Source organism: Choloepus didactylus, chromosome 14 (genome assembly GCF_015220235.1).
Source record: "Choloepus didactylus isolate mChoDid1 chromosome 14, mChoDid1.pri, whole genome shotgun sequence".
In the NCBI taxonomy this organism is placed as follows: Eukaryota; Metazoa; Chordata; class Mammalia; order Pilosa; family Megalonychidae; genus Choloepus; species Choloepus didactylus.
The window spans coordinates 94,515,537-94,539,960 of NC_051320.1; the positions used below are offsets into that span (position 1 = coordinate 94,515,537).

A 24,424-nucleotide genomic window follows, 5' to 3' on the forward strand; every position below is an offset into this window, starting at 1 on the left:
ACAGCTCAGAGAAGTTAAAGAGCTTACGCAGCCAAGAAGCCTGTGTTCACGGAAGGGAACACAACCCAGAGGGTTAGCAGCTACCCAGGATGGCAGCAGAGCCCAAGTCCAAACTGATTCATCCAGTTGACAAGCGTTCACGAGCCCTTCCTCTGTCCCAGGACCAGGTTAGGGGATCGGGACGCAGAGCCGAGGAGGAGGCCTTGCCCCGGGGCTGGATGGTCTGGGGGTCTGCGCCCGGCCCCACCCCACAGCGCTCTTTTCCCTGCGCCACCTGGTCCCACCCCACGTCTGCAGGAGTCGTGCCCAGGCCCGGCAGGAGCTGGCAGCCTCCCTTCCGGCTGGCAGAGCCTCTGCCCACCACGAGCCAAGTGCAGCCTCCGAGCCTGGCCTTTGCCAGCGTGGCAGAAGCAGAAGGGACCAGAAGTTCCAGTGCCGGGGTCCTCCGGTTGGGTGGCAAAGGGGCCACGGAGGTGCGCTGTTTGCCTCCCGACCCTGTCCTCCTGGCTCCACTTCCCCAGGAATCAAAGTGAGGGCCCCCCACTCCGGCTGGGAAGAGGCCTCTTGTCCTGGGCCTGCAGAGGACAGCTCCCGAGGCCGCCTGAGACCCACACACCTCCGGGTGGGCCTCGTGGGCAGCACTGAGGTCCCCCAGGGGACCGTCCCAGGGCTGGGTGAGGGGCAGGGGGCAGGGACGCCTTCCCCATGCAGAGCAGGGGAAGAAGCTGCCCCCTAGGACTTCATCAGCTCAGACCCACCCCTGCACCTTCCCCTCGCAAAGTCCCCACTGGGGCCCACCCAGAGGGCTGCAGCCTGCACGGCTCTCTCGTCCCCACTCTGGGCCCTGCAGCCCCCACACTACCTGCCTCCAGAGCATTTCTCAAGCGCACCTGTTATCATGTCACAGCTGTTAACTGGCTGAGTGCACATGCCAGGCCCTCACCTGCACACGTGCCACCAGGACCTCACCTGCACACACACTCATAACCCGCAACCCCCCTTGGAAGCCAATGCCCTCTTCACAGTCAAGGAAACGAGGGCACACGTGGGTCAAGGGGCTTGTCTGAGGCCACATACTAGTAAACGACTGAGCGAGTCATTCCTGGTTGCTCTAATTCTCTCATCCAAGAGCTGTGAGACCCCCACCCTCTGAATCTCCCCCGAGATCTATGGGGAAAAGTCCAAATTCCTCACCAGCCCCCAGCCCAGGCGCCCTCTCCAGCCGCAGCGCCCGGCCACCTTTCCGTTCCCGTCCCGCCACGGGGCCTTGGCACGAGCTGTGCTGCTCGCCTGTCCCGGAGCGCTGCCCCATCCCCGTCCCGGCCAAGCCGTCGCCCATCAGCTCAAGCAGCACCTCTCGGTCCCTCAGCCCTGAGCACCCGATCCAAATTCCATCCCAGCGCCACTCTTGCAGGCTCTCCTCCTCCTTCACAGCCGGTCCTGCAACCTGTAACTTCAAATGTATTTGTCTTTACTTGGTTAATAACTGTCCCCCAAACAAGGTATGTGGGCTCCCTGCCTGCTTTGTCAGCCTCTGAACCAACAGCACCTGGTACAGAGCCCAGCCGAGCACGTGACAGAAAACGGTGGTGACGACGACGATGATGGCGACACCCGCCCTTTGGTCACTGTGCACCGCAGGCTGGGTACCCCAGCCCTGACGTGCCTCGTTTCACCCTCACACACTGTGCAAAGCAGCCAAACTTCCACCACCTTCCACGGGAAGACACTGGGCTCGGAGCACGCGATCTGCTCAAGGTCACACCAGAAGGAGGCCGGCCGGGACACGTGTCCGTGGGGGTCTGAGTCCCCGGCCAGCTCTAACTGCTGAGCCACCTCCTCTCCCTAACTTGCAGCTCAGCAGACGCTCCCTGATGCAGACACAGCAGAGGGGTCTGGAAGTAGAAAGACGGGGGACAAAGGGCCAAACCATGTTGAAGGAAACCAGCACCTCAGCCCGGAGCGCAGCATGAAGGAGAGGAAGCTGGGGGAGAAGGGTCACCAGGGAGAGCTGCACCACTCAGGGGTTTGCACCGGGCCCCACAGACTTTCTGGAGCCTCCAAGGGTCTAGGAGCTGGGAAGGGACACGAGCTGCTGGCCTTCGGGTGCTCTCCCCTCGCCACACGGCTGCAGATGGCACAGTGGGGCACGAGGCCCCTGGGGCTGACTGCTCCCTGAGCCCTACAGAGTGAGAGTTCCCGAGGCTGCCAAGGCCATCTTCCCAGCCGAGGCCGGTGGGATCAATCCTACATCCTGGCGCCGGGCACTGGGCAGCCTGGAGTGGACGCCTGGGGCCCAGAGCCCTGCTTGGGAGGGCAGGGGCTGATCTGGGGATCGATGCTCAGAGCTCAGGCCGAGGACTGCTGCTTAACTGTCCGACAGTGTGTGTGGCCCAGATGGTCTGAGCCACTCCTGGAGCTCAGGGACGGGAGTGCCCAGGAAAAGTGGCCCCACGCGGGAAAGAAGGGTCCCTCCCTGCGGCCTGCCCAGACGGAAGTTCCCAGAAGTCCACGGGAACCAAGCCAGGCCCCACAGTGCCCTGGGGTTTGCAGGGGCAGCGGCGGGGGCAGCAGGCACCTTGGGGTGAGCGGGGGGAACGGGGTGCAGGGAGAGCCCTGGCTCCCACAGGCAGTGGGGGCACCCATCCAACCGGACCACCCACCAATTCTTGCAAACACCTGCCGTTCAGCTTCGTGGGCTGTTATGTTTCAAGGATTTGCTTTTCTTAAAGACCTGGAAAACATTCTAGAACAATTAAATATAGCTCTCGTGAAAGCTGCTCCGTTTACATGGGTGTGTTCATTCAACAAACGTTCTCGGAGGGCCTGCCTGGTGCCAGACGCTGGCAGCTGGGCGCCTTGGCCACGGCGAGGTGAACAGCACGGTCCCTGCCGAGAGGCACAGGGCGGGGCAGGAAGAGGGGCTGGGGAAGAGCTGGGCACGACACAGGGTGACAGGTGCGGAGATGGTGGGGGGTCTGGGGCTGCAGGGGCACATAGGAGCGGGAGCCAGCCGGCCAAGGTGGGCTTCCCAGAGGAGGGTCTTTAGGCAGCAAGAGGGGGCCTGGCTGGGTCTCCGCCTGGGAGTCAGTGTGCAAGGGGCACGTGTGGGAAGCACCAGGGCCAAGAGTAGAGCCCGGGCTTCAGGGGCTGCGGTAAGCAACGCGTTTGTGCTGGAGGCCACTGGGAGCCATGGACAGTTTTTGAGCAGGGGAGTGGCCTGATCTGATTTGATGGCCCCACGCCGGCTTCGTGCACATCAGCACCAGCCCTGAATCATCTCAGAAACGCTGGCAAGTGGGAGGAGGCCGAGTTGCATAACGCCCGGTGCCCCCCGCCAGCACTTCAAAAACAACTGCTTAGGTCATTCCCAGGGGAAGCCAAAAATGAGCAAGGGCTCCGTGTGCCCAGAAAGGACCCGGGCTGAGCTGGAAAACAAAACCCAAAGGAAAAGAACCAGGGATTCTCCGGTGGCCGGGGATCCTGGGTCTGGGGGAAGGGGGCCTGCGGCAGGGGCAGGGCAGCCGGGGCCGGGAAGGGGCTGTGGCAGCTCCTTCCTGCAGGATAACGGGCGGGAGGTCCTGGTGAAAGGCCGCAGCCCACCCGAGAGCAGGGGGAAGGAGAGGCAGCCGCATGTAACACCCCACCTTGCAAGGGGTCCCTGCCGGGCCCAGGAAGCAATGCTTAAGGGGAAAGTTCGTGCCCTGCAGGCACTGAGTTCTCCTTCACTGGGGGCAAGGAAAGGGGGAAACGGGGGTGTCTGGAACCAGGCAGGAGGAGGGAACCGGAGAGAGCACCGGCCCTGTCCTGGCGGCCGCAGCTTCCCCGGCACCCCCGCCCCGTCCCACCCTGGTCTTCTCACTCCAAGATGTTCCCCTGGTGACAGCACCCCTGCCCCCCAGCTCAGAGTTGTCTTCTCTTTGGATCCTTTCACAGGGAGCTCCTGGGACATCCTGGAACGCCAAATTCAATAGCAAGTGGTCTCTGTCTTCAGCAGCAGGCCTGGGGGCTCCCATCTCTAGCCCTGGAGACCACAGCACTGACCCTGCCCATGTTCTCCTTTCCCACCCGGGGAAACTGAGGCCCAGTCAGGGTGGGCAGGTTTGCCAAGAGGCGGTGGCCACTCGGGATGCTCGCTGACCATGTCCAAGGGCTCAGAGCACTGTCCCTACCACAGCAGGCACGTAGCAGACTAGGTTGCCAGACGGTCCCTCCTGCCAGGAGCCCGGAAGCCACGTCCCCTGGGTCTGCAGCAGGCCAGGGTGGAGCTGGGGGGTCTTTCCAGCCTGCCACACTGCCTCACCCACTTCCTTTAGCACAAGCTGCTGGGCCACCTCCTCTCCAAGCCAAGCGGGTCTCCTTAAAACTCCCTTAACCCATGATAAAAGCAGCCCATCAGCTCACCCTCACCACCACCCTGGGCATCAGGGCACCAGTTTCCTCTGGCTGCCATAACAAACCGCCACAAAACCTGGTGGCTTAAAACAACATGTTAGCCCTCTCTGGCTGCCCCAGAGACCAGAGGTCCAAGCTCAGTTTCACCGGCTGTAATCAAGGACAGCAGGGCCGAGCCCCTCAGGAGGCTGCAGGTGGGGAGCCATGTCTTGCCTGGTCCAGCTCCTAGAGCTGCACTCTTTGCATTCCTTGTGTTCCTTGGCTCCATATTCAAAGCCTGCAGTGTCGGCCATCAAATGCCTTCTTCTCGGTGTCCCATGTCCCTCTGCCCGTCTTCTAAGGACACTTGTGGTGACATTTGTGTGAACCTGTATGGTCCAGGACAACCTCCCATCTCAAGGTCCTCAACCTGATCAGACCTGCAGAGGCCCTTCTGCCACAGAAGGTGACCTTCACAGGTTCTGGGGATTAGGATGTGGGTACTTTAGCGGCTCCATTACTGAGCCCACTGCCCTGTTTTACAGATAAGGAAACCGAGGCACAGGATCACGCAGCAACTTGCACGAGCTGTGCAACCTGCAAGCGAGAGGCCATCTACAGACCTGGGCGTAGTTTCCATCACATGCTGCTTACCAACATCCAGACAGAACTCTAACGCCGCCTTCCCAAATCCTCAACCCATCCGCCATCACACTCCAAGCAGACACCTTTGGAAGGCAGCAGCTAACACCATGGCCTTGGCTGGCCCGCCCCCAGCCATGCCCCCTTTCCAGTCATCATCCAGTGATTGGCCCATGTGTAGCCATGTGACCCACCCCTGGCCAATGACACAGAAGCGAAGTAGCTGGGTGGGGCCCCTCAGCTGAGCATCCCTCTGGCTCTTGTCCCCTCTTCCTCCTTCCTGCTGGAACAGGGGTGTGACAACCATAAGTACAGAGGCCGACACTCGAGGAAGACAGAGCACAAGTGTCAGGATGTCACTCACAGGATATGCCACCCAGACGCCCTGGGAACACCACGTCCACGCAAAGCCAGGCAGCCACGTCGCAAGGGTCCTCACTGATCTCCAACACTATTACGTCCCCTTCGTGACACCAATATGACCCTGCTCCAGGGGCCCTCGGCGAAGGCACGCGAGAACACTGGTGCGATTCAGTGCCAAATGTTTCTGATACCAGGAGCCATGACAGGTGGCAAGTTTCCTTTCTCGCCCTTTCTCCTAGGAAGCTCCAAATGAAATTCATCACAGCCTTACGGAGGTAAATGGGCATGAGTCACCACCACCACCCCACCGGCTTCTAGGGCATGACTTCATGCCTTTTGTTATAAGCTATGTCAAAACCTTCCTAGGAGAAAAAGGGTAAAAATAAGTGTAAAAGATGAACAAAGCTGTAAGAAACACATGCTAATAAAAAGAAAGCAATCACTACAATGATATCAGAAAAAAAATAATATAAGGCAAAAACATCAAATGCAATAAAGAAGCTTCTTTTACAAAGGCAAGCCTGTATCCATGAAAAAGAAATAGCAAGCAGGAACTTTTATGCATCTAACCACATAGCTTCAAAATACATAAACTGAAACTGTCAGAAATACAAGAAGAAACTGATAAACCACGAGCACCAGGGGACACACTAACAGACATCTCTCAGAAATTAAGTAGACAAAATAATAATAATCATCAAATCAGATTATAAAGGAAGGGGCACAAGTTAAAATGCCTTTTGTGCCAGGCAGATGAAGGAAAGGAGTGATGTAAGAACTAAAGGACGCTGGAGACTGCAGTGAACTGGACACCGCACATGGTCCATGTAAGGCATTAACATTTTTTAAATAATGATAATTCAAAACACTGTGTATGCACCAAACCCAACATGTGTACAGGCTGATTCAGCCACTAAGCTAAGAGTTTTCAACCCTTGAAGAGGATTTGAATGGCATAATTAACAAGTTTGATTTAACAGATGTATGTAGAACTTTATCCATAACAAAGAGATGGGTATTTTTTAAATATCCATGGAACTCTGCAAAAAGTAATCATTAAGTCACAAAGATAAAATGCAATAAATTTTAAAACTTAGAAATCACACTTTGGAAATGTGTCATCTATTTCAACTGCTTGGGATGCAACAACTAATTTAATCCTCTCAAAACCCCTGAGGGCTATTACTATAGGGATCACAATTATTATTTTTGTTATTCCCATTTTATAGATGGAAAAGTCAAGGCCTAGAGAGGTTGCAGCACCAGGCAGTCTGCTCCAAAGTGCAGGCTCCTCATCACTGGGCTAATTTGCTCCATAGCCACAAAAAAGTATAACAAAGTATAACAAAGGGTGCATATGTGTAAAACACACACACCTTTCAAATAATGCTTGGATCAAAGATATATATTGACTGAATAGGCAAATTACTTACAAATAAATGATTGAGAGCCTCTGAGACTCAGCCAAAGTGGCACAGAGAGGGAGATGGATAGCCTTTTGTGACATTTGTTTAACAAAAAAATAAAGGCAGAAATTCTAAGTGACTGTCAAGCTAGGATGAGAAAAATAAATACAACTAAAGCAGGTAAAATAAGTGTTTAATAAAGATAAAAGGCAAAATCAATAAACTAGATCGATCACCTAACTTATAAAACCAAGAGCTGGTTCCTTTGGAAAAAAAGTCAATAAACGTTGGCAACTAATTCCCATTTCTTTCAAATCATAAAAGGCCCAAAGAAAACACTTGTCCGGGCCAGAGGCTGCACTAACGTCAGCCCTTCCCAGGCTCTTGGGTGCGGAGACCAGCCGGCGGCAGGCCCCTTCCGGGACAGTGCTGAGGGGCAGGGCCGTGGCTGGGCCTTCAATGCCTACTTTTAGGTTTGGTTTGATTTTTTTAACCTTTTTGCTATAAAAATTTCAAACATAAATTAAGGTAGAGAAAAAAAGCATAAGAAACTCCCTGATATGAATAATCAAGCATCAACAATTAACAACTCATGGCCAATCTGTTTTCTCTAAACCCCCACCCACTTCCCCTACAACTCAGATTAGTTTGAAGCAAATCCCAGACACTTCGTTTCATGTTTAAGTGTTTCAGCATATATCTCATAAAGATAAGGACTCATTTATTACACATAGCCATGATAAATTAATCACATGGAACAATGTAAACTAATATGTGTGTGTGTGTTTAAACTACAGAGGTACTACAAGCCATCTACAAAAACTCCAGTTAAGAAAAAAGTTTAAGGAAGCACAGTAAACTGTATACTCCAAAACACGCTGCGGGAGGCCTGAGCAGCCTGCAAACGGGGACACGGGCTGAGAGCAGTGATGTGGTTTGCCTGTGGTCGGACCCTCGACAACACATCTGGGGGCTGCTCTATCACGGTAACCTGCTGACCCAACACATCACCAGATTTTGAGACTAATAACAGATTAACGTTAGCAACACAACCTTCTTGGCCAAAATGAGATAACCTCACATTCCTCCTAAACCTGTTAGGGCAGAAAGCCAACACTTGTTGAGCAACTTCTCTGAGACCATCTCTGGGCCCGGAGTTTTCCATGGGCTTATTTAATCCCCACAGCAGATCTGGGAGGCAGAGGGTGAATCATCCATTTTGCAGATGAGGAAACAGCACATTGTCTCAGAGCTGCGAAACGGGCCGTGACCCCAGATAACTGTCCAGAGCTGCGCCCTCCCCACTGCGCCAGGCAGCTGATGGTGGAGAGCGGGGAGCGGCTCGGCAAGGGGTGTGGGCAAGCTCTTGGCCGGCCAACGGGAGAAGACTGTGCCCCCGGCTTGGCCTTGGGCAGAGTGTATTTCCCCAGCCCCTGACTCGGCCTTGGTTCTGTGACTTGCTTTGGCTACTGGCACTGGCTATTTGCTTTGGCTATTGGCTTTGGCTACTGGAAGAAGTAACGCTCGCTTCCGCTGCTTTCTCACACCTCTGCAATCACCAAGGGGAAAGCACACGACGGCCGCCCCAGTCAACCTGCAGCCTGGCAGTGAGAAACGGCTGCCTCGCTGAGCCATGAACAGGAAGTATGATAAACAGTCATTTTTTGAAGCCTCTACAACTGTGACTGACTTGTTACGCTCCTCTAGCTAACTGATACGGAAGGTCTGAAGGAGGAACACAGTTACAAGCACAGACTCTGATGCCAGGCTGCCTGGGTCTGCATCCTCGTTAGCTGCTCTCGTTAGCTGTGTGACCTTGGGCAAGTTGCTTAACCTCTCTGATCTTCTATGCCCTTATCTGTGAAATGAGGAAACATGAAAAAAATATATCTCCTAGGGTTGAAAATTAGAGGAGCTTGTGCCTGTAAAGGGCCAGAATCCCAGGGGCAGGCCATGCATGACAGCTGTCGGGCAAGAAAATGAATGAGAGGCAAGGCTTGTCCTGAGGCACTCCAGTCGGCACGACCAAGACGAGCAGGTGACAGTCCTTTCTCAGCTTCTTTTGTGTTCACACTGACACTCCGGCTTCCTCTCCCAGCTAATTTACTGAGGCAATCCACTCTCAGTCTTTGGAGGGTTCACGAAAAGAGGAGGGTGGGACTATGTGACCCCTGAGCCCCTCCTGACTGTCCAACAACAATCCCTGAGGCTGATTCTCCCCAAGCCACACCCGGGATGCCCCTGGGCAGGTGAACAGGATCTGGGAGAGCACGAGGAAGAGGCTAGGGTATAACAAAGAACGTGCCGGGCGAGGGCAGGGTTCAGGGTTCAGCTTGGGCTCAGGTCCCGAGCTCTCCTGTGTGTCCCCGGGCAGCTGGCTAGACCTCTCTGAGCCTCAGGGTTGATCCCCAACCCAGCCTGTTCCACAGGGCTGCTGCACGGGTGAAGGATGGTCCCAGACGGGATCCTGTCTTGTAAACCAACAGGCCTGGGGACACGCAGTAGCCACACTGCCATCCAAGCGATGTCCCTCCTGGCACACGGAGGACAAGTTCTCCCCCTCCTGAAGTCCTGTCTTCCGGCAGCCCAGGGGAGGCAAGTATGTGGCCAGCGTGCCACCACTGCCCATTCCATGCCCCAGCAGACATGACCCACCAACCACACACTGCGCTCCTCCCCACTGCGGCTGGTTCTCAGCACAGGCTCCATGAAGACAGCCAATTTGCAGGCCCAGCTGGCAAGGCCAGACCTCCCTGTCTGTCCCCGGAGCTAGACTGCGGGGCCTTTACAATTGCACCTGAGGATCCTCCGGGACTAGGGACAAGGGTGGATTTTCACGACTGCGGGCCCCAGCCCTCCAACCCCGCGGGACCTCATCCGGGCTGCCTTTAAAAAACACGCCAAGTGCTAAGAGAACGTTCCACAGTAGTAAGAACAGCAGGAATGTCTCCCATGTTGCTGAGGCTGCTGAAGTCGCAGTGAGACCACACCAGTGGGCCGGACGTGGGCCACCCCTCATGGGAACGAGCGCTCGTGCCCTCTGACCCGGGAACCCCACCACTGGGAGAACCCCTTAAAGGAAGAACCCAGCAGACTCCACACACACACACACACGTCCCACAATGCAGTGTTAATAATCCACAATTTAGAAAAAGAAAACTACTTTGTCACTAAAAACAGAGAAATGGTTATACAAGTGACAGTATTTTCACTCGATATGCAGCCATAAAACATACTTCCCTTAAGAATGTAGAAATGCAAGGTAACATTTATATGAACTTAATAAGAAAAGGGGTTCTGAAACACTGTGCAGACTGCAACAGACACAGAGGATGTCTAACAACACCCGTCTCCTCTCCTTCCTCACCATCAGAACCCCAGTTTGGTTTGGACTGGCAACAGGCCTCAGTAAAAAGACTATACTTGTCAGACTCCCTTGCAGCTAGAGTTGCGCATAAGACACAGTTCTGGCCAATGAGATGGAAGTAGAAGTAGAAGTCGTTGGGTGAACCAACCAGGAAAGCTCTTTAGAAAGAAGAGGCTCAGCTGGCACACACCTTTGACTTTTGTTCTTTCTCTTCTTCCAGCCAGGAACTCAGCCGTGATGCTGGAGCTTGAGCAGCCATCTTGGAACCACGAGGCAACAGCCTGAGGCTGAAAGCCAAGCTAAGATGGATGAGCAGAAAGACAGACAGAGTCTGAGTGTCTACAGGTATTGCAGATGATCTGCCTGCCCAGACTCCTTAACTAAGAAAAACAAAACCACTCTTTTTCAAGTCACTGTTACTCAGATTCTCTGGTACAGATAGCTAAAACAATCCCTAACTGATTCATTGTGATGAAAATGATAAAAACAATGGGCACCTTCCAGGGGAGACAAGAAGGTGAACACAAAAAGCTGAAGCCGTTCTCGTCTGTGGCTGTGGGACCACAGATGAGTTGTGGGTACTCTCCTCCCTCTTTACGGAACTCGCTCCGCCCCTGCTTACACTTCATCTTTTCAGCAGTGCAGGACTAGCGACACCACACCCTGGCCTGAACACGGTTCCAAAAAGGCCTAGCTCTATTCCACCACCTGCCAGAGGCTGCCGCAGCCCCCCCAGTGCTCTCCGGAGACTGTCACCTCCCAGGAAGCGGCACCGGCGCTGGGAGAACCACCTCGTTAGGGTCAAGCTCAGGGCGGGGATGTCCCCCCCAGACCCCGCAGGGTCCCGGGGCCCAGGCACGCGGCCATCTTGCTCAGACACGGAGTCCCACAAAATGCGGAGCCCCAACATGCCTAGGCGGTGGGGCGTGCCACTGCCCATGCTCCAGGGGCTCAGGTGAGGCCTCAGATCACACCCCCATGTCCCCTCCCCACAGGAAGGCCACCCCAAGCTCTGCTCATGGGTGGGAGCCAGGTGGCCACGCTGTGGTTCTCCCCAGCCCCCCCCCCCGTGCCCACCTGAGCTCTGTTCTCCCCCCATTTTGCTGTTCCTGGAAGCTCAAGACCTTCTCCAAATCAGCTGCTTCTCCCTGACGCTTACACACAGAGCCCCCTCCCAGCCCACCCCACCCACCATGATGGGGAAGTTGGGGAGGCAGGTGTCCTCTCCCCGTTCTGAAGGAGAGCCTCCTGAGGACACACACCCAGGGTGATTTTGCCCCCAGGGCCACGTGGCCTGTCTGGAGACATTTTCATTGTCACACTTGGGGGGTTTGGGGGTGCTACTGGCACCTACTGGGAGGAGGCCGGGGACACTGCAAGACACACACGACAGCCCCCCACAGAGCTAGAGCAGCCCTGAGGGTCCCAGTGTGGGAGAGGAGGGCCCTGCAGGAGCCCCATGCCACCCCGGAGGGCCGCAGCCTCTGCACCCAGCCCCAGGTGCCTCTCCGCGCCCCCGGTGTCCTCGCTGGCTGGGGACAAGCACCCTCTCTTTCCCACAGAGGCAGGAGCACAGTGGGTGGCACCCTGGAAGCCCCTGACGGAAGTTGGAGGGTCCCCCACAGGCCCTGACAAAGCACCTCCCCAAGAAGATGGGGGCTTGAGGCAAGGCTGGAGGCCAGCAGGGGGCACCCTGCACTCGCAAACGGGCATGGGGGTCCGGGGCCTGGGAGCAACTGCACTGCCTGGACCATAGGGTCAGTCACCCCTCCGTGTGGCCGGCCTCCCAGTGGCCCCTCTCCCTGCTCCGCCCCATGTCTCCCCCAAGCCGCACCCGCTCCTAACCTCACAACCAGGTGCGCGCCCACCACCCAGGCCTCCAACTTGCAGCCTCGGGACCCTCAGGTGCCCCCACCACTGGCTTTGTGAGCCTATGAACTTCCTGAACCCTGGACACTGTGTCTTGGTCCCGAAAGTCTATCTGGATGTCAATCAACAAACACCTGTATGTGCCAGGTGCTGGGCAGGGTGGAGTTGGGGGAGGGGGGAGGAGGGTTAATAAGGTGGGGGGGGTTATCCTGGGCAGGGCGGGGGGCAGGGGGTAACCTGGGTGCACAGGGTGGCCGGGCTGGGCAGAGGCATCAGCATGGAGAAGGTCCCCAGCTGGGAACTGGCAGCAAGTCCGGTTAGAGGGCAGGAGGGTGAGGGCAGGAGGGGGGTGGGGCAGAAGGGTGGGAGGGGAGCCACAGGGCACGGCTGGGAGGGCCAGGCAGGGTGGGCACTGTGACAAAGGGGCTGCAGAGGGCAGGGACCCCCATGCCCCTCCAGCCCGGGTAAAAGCCAGCCTGGCCTCTGTCCCTGCAGCGGCCTCCACCTCCCTGAGCAGGTTCTAACCTCGCACACCTGGCCGGGCCAGCAATGGCCAGAGGCCACTCACAGGGATGCAGGAGGGGCAGCTCTTTCCACCAGGCGCCCCGCAGACTCGCACACTGTCACCCAGCGGAGCCACGAGCACCAAGGGGACAGCCGGTCTTGCCCAAGGGGAAAAGGGCACTTGGGGGGAAGGTGGGGGCACAGCTGGAGCAAGGGGGATGGTGGGTGCACAGGAGGCCCGGACAGGACGGGAACTGGAGGATAAAAGGGGGCTTCGGGCCTGGGTCGGCCTCCACAGGACAGGGGACCCTGACGGCCCCCGTGGGCTTCGTGAAGGTCGCCGTGGCAGCAGGGTGGAGGTGGCACCCAGGAGGCCGCCTTTCCTGACGGGGTCGGATTAGGGAGTGGTGACCACCTGGCAAGGGCCCAGTGGCCCCGGAAGCCCCCAGCCTCCCAGCCCACCACTCTCGCCTCCTTCCCTGGGACAGCAAATGCTTTCCATCCCCGGAGGGCCATCTCTAAATGCCCGCGTGGTGAGGGGCCCTCAGGCAGCCTCTGCTGAGGACTGAGGCCCCCGGGGCCGGGCAGTGTGGGGGTGTCCTGGTGGAAGCAGCAGGGGTGGGGAACAGAGCGGAGGCCCCCAGAGAACCTCCCAGCTTAGCCCACAGCGCACATCTGAGCACATGGTGCGGTCCAGCATCACCGCCACGACGGTGCGAACCACAGGGCCGTCCGTCCACCATGCCCCTCCATCCACCGTCTCCCTCATCTGCGCCCGGGGCCTTCAGCATCTCTGGTCCCTCCCGCAAGACGCAAAGCTGCACTCCGCTGCCCCATTTCACAGCGGAGGAAGCCAAGGCCGAAGGGAGGTGCCTCGGATGGGGCCGTGGGCCAGACATGAGCTGTGCCACCCAGGAACGTGCCACCCCTGGGACCTGTCCCCCGGCCTCTCCACAGGGCCTCACAGGGGAGGCCCTCCCACGCCCAGCCCACGAGGCAGGACAGCATCACAACCCGTTCCCGGAGGGGAAACCGAGGCTCCCCTTGTCTGGCCAGGCCTCACCGCTGGCTCTCCAGTTGCCTGGCCCAGCATCCCTCTTGCCACCCACCACCCCCAGCCCAGTGTGGCCCCAGCGCCAGCCGGTCACCGGGGCTGTGGGCATGGGGAGGGAGGGGACAGTTCAGATCCGGCCCCACCACGCAGCCCCCAGCCTCCCCAAGCAGCTACTCCTTCTACAGCCTCAGAGATCACTCAGGGCCCGGCTGACCCCAAGGCCCCGGGCAGGGGCACCGTCGGGGGTGGGCAGTGAGGCCTGCACACCGTCAGCCAGAGGCAGCCCCCTTTCCCCGGCCCAGCAGCTGACATTCGCCAGCAGCGTCCTGAGCAGCCAGGCCGGGCCCGCACACACTCACGGGCGCTCCGAAATTGTCTCATCTTCCCCCACGGCAAATTTTTCCATCCATCACCCCAGCGTCTCTCCGTCCACAGCGCATAATTCTGCTTTGTGCTCAGGGAGCAGCGCCAGCGCCTGCACTCAGGCCCACACCCACCCGGGCTGGAGGAATGGGCGCCTGTGAGTGCACGGCCGACGCCTGCGTGGACGGGGAGCTCCAAACCAGTCAGGGCAGGAGGCGCTGCCCAAAAAGCTGGGGAGCCCCACCAGGGGCCTTCACCGACATGCAGCACCGGGAGACAGGGTCAGGCCAGGCTTGGCGTGGACTCCCGGCCCACAGCTGCTCAGCAGAGGGGACCAGGCCAGGGAGGGGCCCCAGAAGAAACTCAGGGGGCCCCAGCTATCTCCAAATCCCTGCCAGCTGCCCCGTGTCCTGGATGAGCCAAGCCCCACTTGGCCCTTCCTTGGACGACTGGACGCTTCAGGCTGGGGGGCCCTAGTGAAGAGAAGGGAGGGCTGTCCACCTGCAGAGGTCCCTGAGGTGGGACAAGTAGGCAAGGGGACTCTCGAAACAAATCCCCTTGGGAAATGAGCAGCAGGGGCAGGCCCCAGAGGCGAATGCCACGGAGGAGGAGGGCAGGGCCCCATCCCAGTTCTCCGGTCCAGAATTCCTGTCGGTGGGACTCTCAAGAGCGCCCACTGTCCCCCGTTATCAGCCCCTGCAGAGTTCTTGCCTCCTGTGTCCCAGTGCCCTGCTGGGATCGGCCACGGTGCGTCTTGCCCCTGGGCCTTCCTGGCCTCCTGTCACATCTGGTGCCCGCACAGAGTGTCAAGCTGCACACAAGGGTGGCACCTCTGGGGCTGGAAGCCCATCCTCCTGGCTCCCAGGACCCCCACCCAGGGCTGCCCACTCCAGAGCCCACCCAGACATGTGCATGTTGAGCTCCTCTCCTGCTCCCTAGGCCTCGGCCCCTCCTCTGAGTTCCAGCTTCTAACTGGAGATCTCCTGGCCCCTCCCCAGGCAACAACCATAGAGCCCAGCCACCCCTTTAAGAGGAGCTCTTGCCCCCTGGACATACATACCTCCTTCCCACATGGGTGGGCAACCATGTCAGCACCCCACACAAGGACCTCTACACTCCTCTAAACACATACTCATTACAACATGAGGTGATGAGATCCCTGTCCCTAGAGGCATTCAAGAAGAGCTCTGGGCTGTTGGTCATGTTGTGTGTTTCGATCTGAATCACGGACATGATTTGTTTATGAGAACCCACTGAACAATAGGCTTATACATGCATCTTGCTGATGAACATTACACTTTGATAGAAATTTTTAAAAATCAAAAGCAACTGGGATTGGCTGACATTTGGCAGGGAGGGAACGAGCTGGAACACCTCGGCGATGCCCCCGGCCAGGGGCTCTGTGCATGCTCTCAAGGCTTGCGCGCCAGCCTGCGCACTGAATGCCTGAGGCCAGCACGGTGCTGCATGGAAGGTGCCGGATGAAAATCTGCTGAACGGGGGAATGAGTGAGTGTGCGGGCAGTGGATGGATGGGGGTGTGAATGAACGGGTGCAGGAAGGGATGGAAGGGTGGATGGGGACGTGAAAGAACAAGCACGTGGAGGAGCTGATGTACACCGAGGCCTGTCCCCTGCCCCCTGTGCTGACCCTGCTGGTGAAAGGACCCAGGATGGAGCAGGTGAAAACAATGGGTGCCCAAACTCCGGGGTCCCATCTGAATCCTGCCCCTCCTCAGAGCACCCAGCTGGGGGTCTCCATAAACCCCTGGGCAGCAGTCTCATTTATGACACCCCAAATCTGAAGGAACCCCCTTCCAGCCTGCTGCCCTGTTTTCCTCCCCAGCACCTACCAACGGGCCATGTGCCCTGCAGGGCCCGGGGCTCAGTGGACTCAGCCCAGGGCCCAGGAGGGCTCAGGAAAGGGGGCTGCCCAGGGGACCCCACGCTCCCTGGGCATTGCCCGCAACCTCCCTGGAGGTTAACAAGGCACATTCCTGCACCCAGGCCCGATCCCGGTGTGAAGGGTGGGCTTCCCAAACAGGGCACTAAAGAAAGAAGCCAAAAGACCACACGGAGGGAACATTCCACCAGCCTGTGCCTGGCTCCCGGGACAACTCCACAGTCCGAGCCTGCAGTCAGGAGGTGCTGATGGCATCACAGAGTTCAGAGCCCCCTGCCTGGGAGCACACAGGCCTCGCTGGGACTCCGTGTCCTTATCTGCCACGTGGGGCACTCTCCCTCATAGCCAGCTGGGTTCTCCTGGCCCCGCTTCTGTGCTGTAGTCCTACGTGAGGGGCCCAGTACCCGCTGGGGAACAGGGGGCAAAGCCACCCTGTTCCTGGTAGAAGAAATGGGGCACAGCTCAGGGAGGCAGTGAAGTGTGGGAGGAAAGCCAGGAAGACTTCCTGGAGGGCGAGGACCTGTAAGAAGGGTTCGAAGGGGCAAGCACAGGGCGGCCCCTCTGGGAGGCCAGAGCTTGGTGGTGTGGGGTGGGTGACAGTGGCCAGGGGCTCAGCTGCCCCCATACTTTACTCTGAGCCACAACTGACTGGATTCCAGCTCCCCCTGCCTCGAGGCCAGGCCCCACCTTGTCATCTGTGCTGTCCCCCGAGCCTCTAAGGCACCACAGGCCCAGGCCGGGGCAGGTGCTCAGCAAAGGGTCTGAACCAGGGGTGGACACTGCACCCAGGAGGGACAGAACGAAAAAGAGGAAAATGCTTTCCCTACCATGAGGTCCGGGTGCGAGGCTCTGCTCACGGGTGAGAGAAGGGGAAGATCAAAGAAACCCGTGCAACCCCCAAAACTTTCTGGGTGTGCCCAACTCCCCAGCCAGCAGACCCTGGCGCCTAAGCCATGTGCCTGAATTCCAGGCCACCCCCCAGGCTGCAGGGGGTCCTGGGGAAATACTCTGCTGTGTCCCACCCCCCCCACCTTCACACGTAGCAGAAGAGGAAAACCCAAGTCTCCTCCTCTTCATGGCCAGCCAGACCCTGCCGATGAGGTCTGGTTCCCAAGCACGGGTTTTTCGCTTCCAACCATCCTGAAGGTGGTTAAGAACTTGGATGGCAGATCTTAGACCTAAAGGGTGAGTGTCCCAGGGGTCCCTGTTACGTCACGGGTAGCAGCTCTCGGTGGGATGTAACCCTGGCCTAAAGGGCCCACTGTAGGAAGTCCCCTGTGTGCTCCAGGGTCCCTGAGACCCCAGGCCTCAGCCCCGAGCATGGCAAACTCCAACAATGCCCTCCACCCGCCTGCCCGGGCCCCGGAGCCACATCCCGATGTCCACCACTTCTGCCAGCCTGTGAGGACGGGGGTGGCGTTTCAAAGCATCCCGCTGGTCAGATAAGCAGGGATATAGAACAGTTTTCCATCTGCAAGGAGGCACTGGAATGTTCCACAGGTCTAGGGTTCTGCAAGTTTAGAACGAAACAATATAATCTTCTGCAAGTAGCCCAGACATCAAAAGCAGCCACCAGGCAGCAATCAAAACTGGAACCGGGTAAAGAGGCCACGGAACAGGCCCCTCTCGGAGCCCAGCTGGACTTAGGCTCTTTCCCCACTGTCGCAGCAGTGGCAGTGCCCGCAGTCCCCGGAGGCCTGGCCAGGCTCGATGGCACATCCTCCAAACCCTTTTATGAAGGTGCGGCCAGAAATTCAACATAGAGTGGTAATTATATCGTTTTTACAATCCATTTCACGTACTGGGCTGGTAACTGCATCTGCGGAGAAGCTTCAAGGGCAGATGCCGGGGTCCAGCATGCTCCGGCCCAGCCTCGGGGACTGGGACGCAAAGTTGAAGCACGCGGAGAAGTCCTGCAGGTGAGATTAAAAATAAGAACACCCACGAAGATTAACCTGACCCATTAATATCGCTGTCCAATAGGAGACAATCCCTTGGAGGGCCTAGCTTGGGGCTGGTTTTTGTTCTAGGCCCAGGAGCACCTTAATTTGCATTTATATTAAAAAAAGAAAAAAACAAACAGAATTAACTGGGAAGGTGCTTTGTTTCCTGTAAATTTGAGCTCTTCAGCTAAACAGCTTTTTAGGGCCGAGAGAATGAGGCTCGGCCTATTCCAGAAGACACGCATTAGGCACCCATGAGGCACCAGGTGGGGGCTGGGTAACGTCCTTCTACAGTTGGGGAAACTGAGGTTCAGAGACAGGAAATAACTTCCCCATGTGGCAAATGAGTCAGGAGTGAGAGTCAAACCAGGTCTGCAGATTCAAAGTTCAGTGTCTTTCCACTAAGGGGCAGCTGTTTTAGGACAGTCTTTTCTTGCTCACCTTACATTTATACTTCAACCTGCCTGGCTAGAAAAAGCAGCTGAAAATCCGAAGAAAGAAGGAACAAACTCAGTATATTCATCAGATTTTCCTCTTATCCTGGACAAATACAAGTGTGCCCCCCTCCCCCCACACACACATACAATCACCCCACTAAGACGTCACTCTCGATTTGGCCCCACTTTCCTTGCCCCACTTTCCTCTTTGGAGTTTTAAGGATTTAAAGTGCCTGCCCAGAGGTGCCCATCAGAATCTATAAAAGAAACACACCTCACTGAAAACTATTAGTCTCAACAACTCATTTCTTAAGGAAAATCTGAACATTTCTGGGTTTTTCCTGAATGAACCCTTTCCTCAAAGTCTGTGGCTCAGCTCTGGGCTCTCCGTGTCAGCGAGCCACGTCTCACTCAGCTCCAGGGCTAAAAGCGACTTTAGGGGTGGGGGGCCTTCTCCCCGCCCCCAGAGGCAGTCAGTTTGGAGGCGCATTTATTTCGTTCTCTCCAGCCCTCGGCAACCAGGCCCCTGTCCCCCAGGCTCGCTGCCCTGCGCAGCTGTTGTTGCCGCCACAGCCCACGCTGCAAGTTCCAAGACAAATGACGGTGACAGCCGGCTCGCCACCCCAGACGTTGGGAGCCCAGGGTAAGGAGGGAAGGACTTGTCTGGGCAGAGCGGGAGCAAAACCAGTAGCAGAGACAGGACAACTTCCTTCTAAAAACATGAAAACCTACACCAATGAATTAAACATTCAAGACAAGATGATTCTCTAAAAAGTCTCTGCAACCAAGCAGGGAAGACAGGCTGTCCTGTGCTGGGGCTTCCTGCTGCATATGGCACTGAGAAATCCGGGTTTCCAGCACGCACAGTGTTCCAAAGAGAAATAGCAAGGGGGAAATTAAAGGAAGGCCAGGAAAGCAAGGAGGGGTGGAGAGAAGGACAGCAAAGAGGGGGCCTTTTCCCCGGGGCACGGGGACAAGAGAACTGGGGAGCACAGGAAAGAGGCCCCAGGCACTGGCACGTTGGCCGGACGGGTCCGAGGAGGTGGCCATGGAAAGGTGCAGGTGGGGAGATGGGACAAGTTACAGAACCAGCGAGAGAGGCCACCTCCTACCACTCACGGCATCCACCACCACTCCTGGGAAAAACAAGCGACCTGCTCTCGTGTAGGTCTCAAAGTGCCATATCCACAAGTTCCCAGAAACCCCAGCACAGTAGGGGGAACGGCCAAGCCCCCTCAGACTGCCTGCTCCAGTGGACCCACAGGCGTCCTGGGGTGTTCCAGCTTGGACCCCCTCTCCCAACCGAGGCTGAGCTTCCCCATTTCTGGGCAACATCCAGCGTTCCCATCACCACTGTCACAGCCTAGGGGACCTGCCAGGCCCTGCCCCCCACCCCCCACCAGCACCCCAAACACCCAAAGGCCAACTCTCTCCTCCCTGGGAACCTGGAGCGTCCAGGCTCCAGAACTCGGGCAGAGGAGCGGCGAGGGCAGCTCACAGAAGAGAAGGCTGGAGGGGGCGCCCGGAGGCTGGCGAGGGTCGGCGCCTCCCACGCCCCACAAGCAGTCCCCTACCACCCTTCTCCGCGCCCCGGCACCCCGGGTGCCACGACAGCCCCTCCAACTCCCGGAGAGGTAGTAAGTGTAAGCCTTGGAAACCTGCCCCGCGCGGCGCACCCCAGTCCGCGCCAAGGCGGTGGGTGGGTGGGTGTCTACGCCGAGATTATTCTTAGCGCTCCACTCTCTTCGCAAAAGTGGCGCCTCGGCTCGCCAGGCTCCCGCACGCTCCGCTCGGCGCTCGCACGCCCGGCCCAGACACCGGCGCGGAGGGGAGCACCGGGTGGGGTCCCCGAGACGCAGAAGAGGCGTGGGCTCCCCAGAGAGGAGGGGGCGCGGCGGGAGGGGCCCCCGCGAGAGGCTGCGTTTTAACCCTCGGCGCCCCGCACCCCAGCCCCGCGCCGCGCGCGCTCAGCCGCCTCCCTGGCCTCCTCCTGGGGCGCGGGAGCCCGGCGGCGGCGCGCCCAGCCCTTACCTATGGTGGTGATGACCGTGATGGCAAAGTAGAAGGAACCGGCGAATTTCCACTGGACGCCGGCGCGGTGCGGTTCCGACTGCAGGATCACCAGCTCCAGCTGCCGGTAGTCCTCGCCGCTGATGTTGTACTTCCCCTTGATCCGGATCTCCTCGGCTTTGAGTTTCTCCTCCTCGCGCATCTCGTGGTCCGACTCGAGGGCGTCGAAGACGGCGGCGCCCACCAGCAGGTAGGTGAAGGTGCAGACGATGAGGGACAGAGTCCGCACGTTCTGCCTCTTCATGGCCGCCAGCAAGGAGCCGGCGCGGGGGGCATGTCCCGCAGGCTCGCAGCCGCGCGCGTCCCACTGCAGCGCCCGGCGGCCACCGCCGCCTCCTCCGCCGCCGCCACCGCCTCCAAGTTGTAAGCGGCGGCGGCAGCAGCAGCACCAGCAGCAGGGAGGCGGGGGGCGGGGAGGCTGGGGGGGCCCCCCTCCGCCGGGGCCGCCACCGCCGCCGCCACTGCGAGGCGGCTGGCGGGGCAGGGGCGGCGCGGGCCCGGGCTCGGGCGAGAAGGCGGACAGGCACAGGAGGCTGCTGGAGCGCCGGGGCCAGGCGTCCGGGAGCCCCGACACCCTGCGCCAGACCCGGTCGAAGTAGCCCGTCCCACTGCGCAGGGCCATGCACGGCGGCCGCGCCGGGCACCTCGAGGGCCGCGCGGCCCAACGCCCCTCGCCCCCCGCTCCCGCCGGCCACGCAGGGGCGGGAGCGGGAGCCGGAGCGCGGCCCGCGGGTGGCCGCAGGGGCCCGCGCCCCTCGGTGCCCGGCGCCCGGGCGGCGGCGTCCAGCGAGGAGCCCGCAGATCTGCGCGCGCCGCGCGGACCGCCTTCGCCTTTTACCCCTCCTCGCCCCCCACCTCGGCGGGGGGTGGAAAAGTTTGCGAAGTGGCGGCGTCTCCGGAGTCCCCTGCCAGCGGGGAGGGGGCCGAGCAGGTGCGGCGGGCGGGGCACCCCGAGGCCCAAAGGTACGGGCGCCCCGCACCCTCCCCGGGCGTGCGGCGGGCGGCAGGCGGTCAGTGAAGTTTGCTGGGCTCAGACCCCGAGGCGCAGGAGCGGGGCGCGTCCCCCGGGCGGCAGGGTCTGCGGCGCAGCGGCCTCGGGGACGGCCGGGGGGCGGCGCGGTGGCGGCGGCCGGCCAGCCCTGTTCCTTCCGGGGCGGCGGGCGCGGCGGCGGCGGGAGGGGTCCCGCGGGCCTTGCGGAGCTGCGGGGCTGGCGCGGGCGCATGAGCCGCGCCGGGGTCGGGCCCCTCCGGTGTCCGGCGTCCGGGGAGGCGGCTGCGGCGCTTGGCTGCCCGGGGCGCTGTGTGCGTGCGCGCCGGAGAGAGCCCAAGTGTGTGTGCGTGTGTGTGCGCGTGTGTGTGAACGCGCGTGGTAGCCCCGCACAGGCGGGAGGGCCGCAGGGGGTCGGGGGCCGGGCTACGCCGAGGCCCAGCCTCCCCTCCTCCCTCCCTCCCGCAGCCTCCGGGGCGCGCCGCCTCCTGCCTGGTTCCCAGCCAGCTGGCGAGGCTGCTGTGGCGGCTCCGCCGCAGACCGAGCGCGGCGCAGAGCGCACGCGGAGGGAGCCCGGGCGGGGCAGCCGGGTCCGCCGAGGCGGAGGCGGGGGCGGGGACGAGGGCGGGCGGAGGACCGCGAGTCCGCGGGGGAGGGGGTGTGTGCGGGGGGCGGAGGCTCCGGCGGGTTTCGGGTGGGGGATGGGCAGGTTACTGGGGCTGCTCGGGTCCTTCCACACCGCCTCCCTGAGAGCGCACTCAATCTCGCGGGGTGGAGAGTTTGGGGGACCCCGGACTCGGGGAGGGAAACAAGATTCAGCCTGAGAGGGCGGACAGGCGGCATAAGGGAGGGGAGCATCCAGCGGAGAGTAGGGAGCAGAAGGGGAGGGTCCGTGGGCGCCCGGGAGCGCGAAGACAGCGTCGGCGCACGCGGTCGTCCCCACCCCCCGCCTCTTGGGGACCAGCCACCTGGCGCGGGCGCGGGTCACTGGCCGGGGCACCGTCGCCTCCGCCTCGCCGCGTTGTGGGGTCCCGGAGGGCCGCCTCAGCCCCCGCGAGCGGCGCCCGCCGGGTGGCCGGCACCTGCCGCCCTGGGCCGCTTCCCCCGGGAGCCCTGGGGTGGCATGGGCCGCCACTCCTGGAGTTGGGGCCGCAGAGGAGGACGTCGCGTTCCTCTTCCTTGTCCATTCCTTGTTACTTTTCCGAGAAACACTCCTTGGTCCCCTGAGGCTGGGCGCGGGTGCACCCGGAAAGCAGCCCTCCCCCTCCCCCGGCTCCCCGCGCCGCTCGGCGTCGCCTCTCGGAGGAGCCGGGGGACGACCACGAGGCTCAGGCAGGGGGCGCAGCTCTTCCTTTCGCCCGGAGGGGAGGCCACGCTGGGTTTTGTCTCTTTCCTAGTAAGACCTCGTTTGCGCCGCTGCACACTCCAGCCTTGCGCCCCCTTGGGCCCTCTCTGCGCTGCTCATCCCGTCGGGGACTTTCCCTCGAGCACCGCGCCCCCATTGCTCCATTGAGCAGTTGAGCTGGAAATGAGTGGGCGAAGCCGTGGAGACCCCAAGGAAGCCAGGGACGAGAAGGACACATGGGGATAGGGGCGGCCCTGGCGGCAGGCGAAGCCGCCAGGGCAGAGGCTGGCCTAAGGCGATGGTGGGTAGGCGGGGGAATCAGACCCGACCTTGGCGCAGCTGGTTGGCTCCGCGATCCAGGGTCCCTCTCGTCCGCCCCCTCGGGCCGTGCTCCGTCTCTCCTCCGCAGGCACTCAGGGCCCAGTGGGCCCCCGGCTGGGACGCTCTCCACCCCTTTTCCGGGGCTCCCGCGTGCCGGTGTCCCCTGCCCCACCTGGCAAGGGGCTTCCGCGGTGCGGGCGACGTCCGGGCTGTCGGGTTTCCTCTGAGTTGCGGGCGCCATGAGGCACCGGAGCGGGGCGCCCCAGTCCGGGGCAGGCGCTCTCCCCAGAATTCCTTTTGGAAACCCAGGCCCCCGCGCTCTCTGCGAGTGAATCTGGCTGCCCGGTGAGTCACCGCGAGCGGGCGACAAGGATTCCCAGCAGCTGGTAATTAATTGCGCCCTGGCGCGGTCCCTCACGGAACCCCAGGCTGGCCTCCCGCCACCGGGCCTGCGCGCCGCGGCGCCTGAGTCACAGCCGTCGGGCCTCGGCGGGGTCCGCAGGGCCCGCGCGCCTCCGCGCCGCCAGGGGGCACTGGACTCCCAACCACCCGCTAGAGCCCGGGTGGGGGGTGGGACCTACCCAGCTCACAGAGCCCAAGCTGTGCCGAGGATTCTTTTCTCCCAGGATTTATTTTTATTTGTTTATTATTATTATTATTATTATTATTATTATTATTTGGAGAGCACCTCCTTAATTCTGTTTGCGGAACCCCCACTTAGATTCAGCCAATCAAGAGAACCCTATGGAAGGGGCATCAGAGATCAGCTACACCCACCCCTGGTTTACACTGGGGGACGCTCCCACCCAGAGGACCTCGTGGCCCAGATCGCACAGCAATTCTGATCCAGGACCAGCCCCTGACCCTCCTCCCAGGCTCCTGAAGCCCCCGCCCCCCCGAGTTCACACCCGCTGCGAATGGCCACAAGCCGCACCCTGAACGCTGGTTCTTCCCAGTCTCCCATCTCCAAAACAGGGCTCCTGGACTTCAGAGGAGCCAGCCCAAGGAGCCGGGCCCAGGGCAGGGTGTGGGGATGGAAAAGGCGAGTGCCTTGTGCCACGCTCCTGTCCTTCTGTGTCTCTTGTCACCCAGGTGGGACGTGACCCCTCGGAGCCAGGCCTTCCTGCGCCCCCAGCGTCTATCCCTGAGCCTGCACAGGCAGTTGCTCCTTTGGCGCCCGTGTACTGAGGCCACGTGATAGCCCATTAAGAAATGGGGCTGCGGACAGCACCTTCGGGGAGCCCGCCTCCCCTCTCAGCTCACGTGGACCTGGGCGCCCCCACTCCAGCCCAGAGATGGGCAAGGCTAGTGTACGCCACAGCCAATCAGAGCCTGGGATTTTCCCAGGCCACAGTGATTGGCTGCACTTTGCTCACCGTCCACCTCTCACCCAATGACAGCCCTCCCGGCCAGAGCTGTAAACTGCAGGTGTAACCCAGAGGCACCTGAATCAGGGTTTGACAAAGCATTGCTGGGT

General features: G+C 60.1%; 1 protein-coding gene across 1 annotated transcript in view; it reads right to left on the minus strand.

Annotated features, from left to right (window-relative positions):
- Window positions 1-21,053, minus strand: part of KCNK9 (potassium two pore domain channel subfamily K member 9) — a 98,459-nt gene extending 77,406 nt beyond the window's left edge. Inside the window, exon 1 of the mRNA XM_037802969.1 lies at window positions 20,255-21,053. Within this exon, the coding sequence (XP_037658897.1) occupies window positions 20,255-20,915 (661 nt within the window). The 5' untranslated portion in view covers window positions 20,916-21,053. The remainder of the gene's footprint in view (window positions 1-20,254) is intronic.
- Window positions 21,054-24,424: the final 3,371 nt, after the last annotated feature.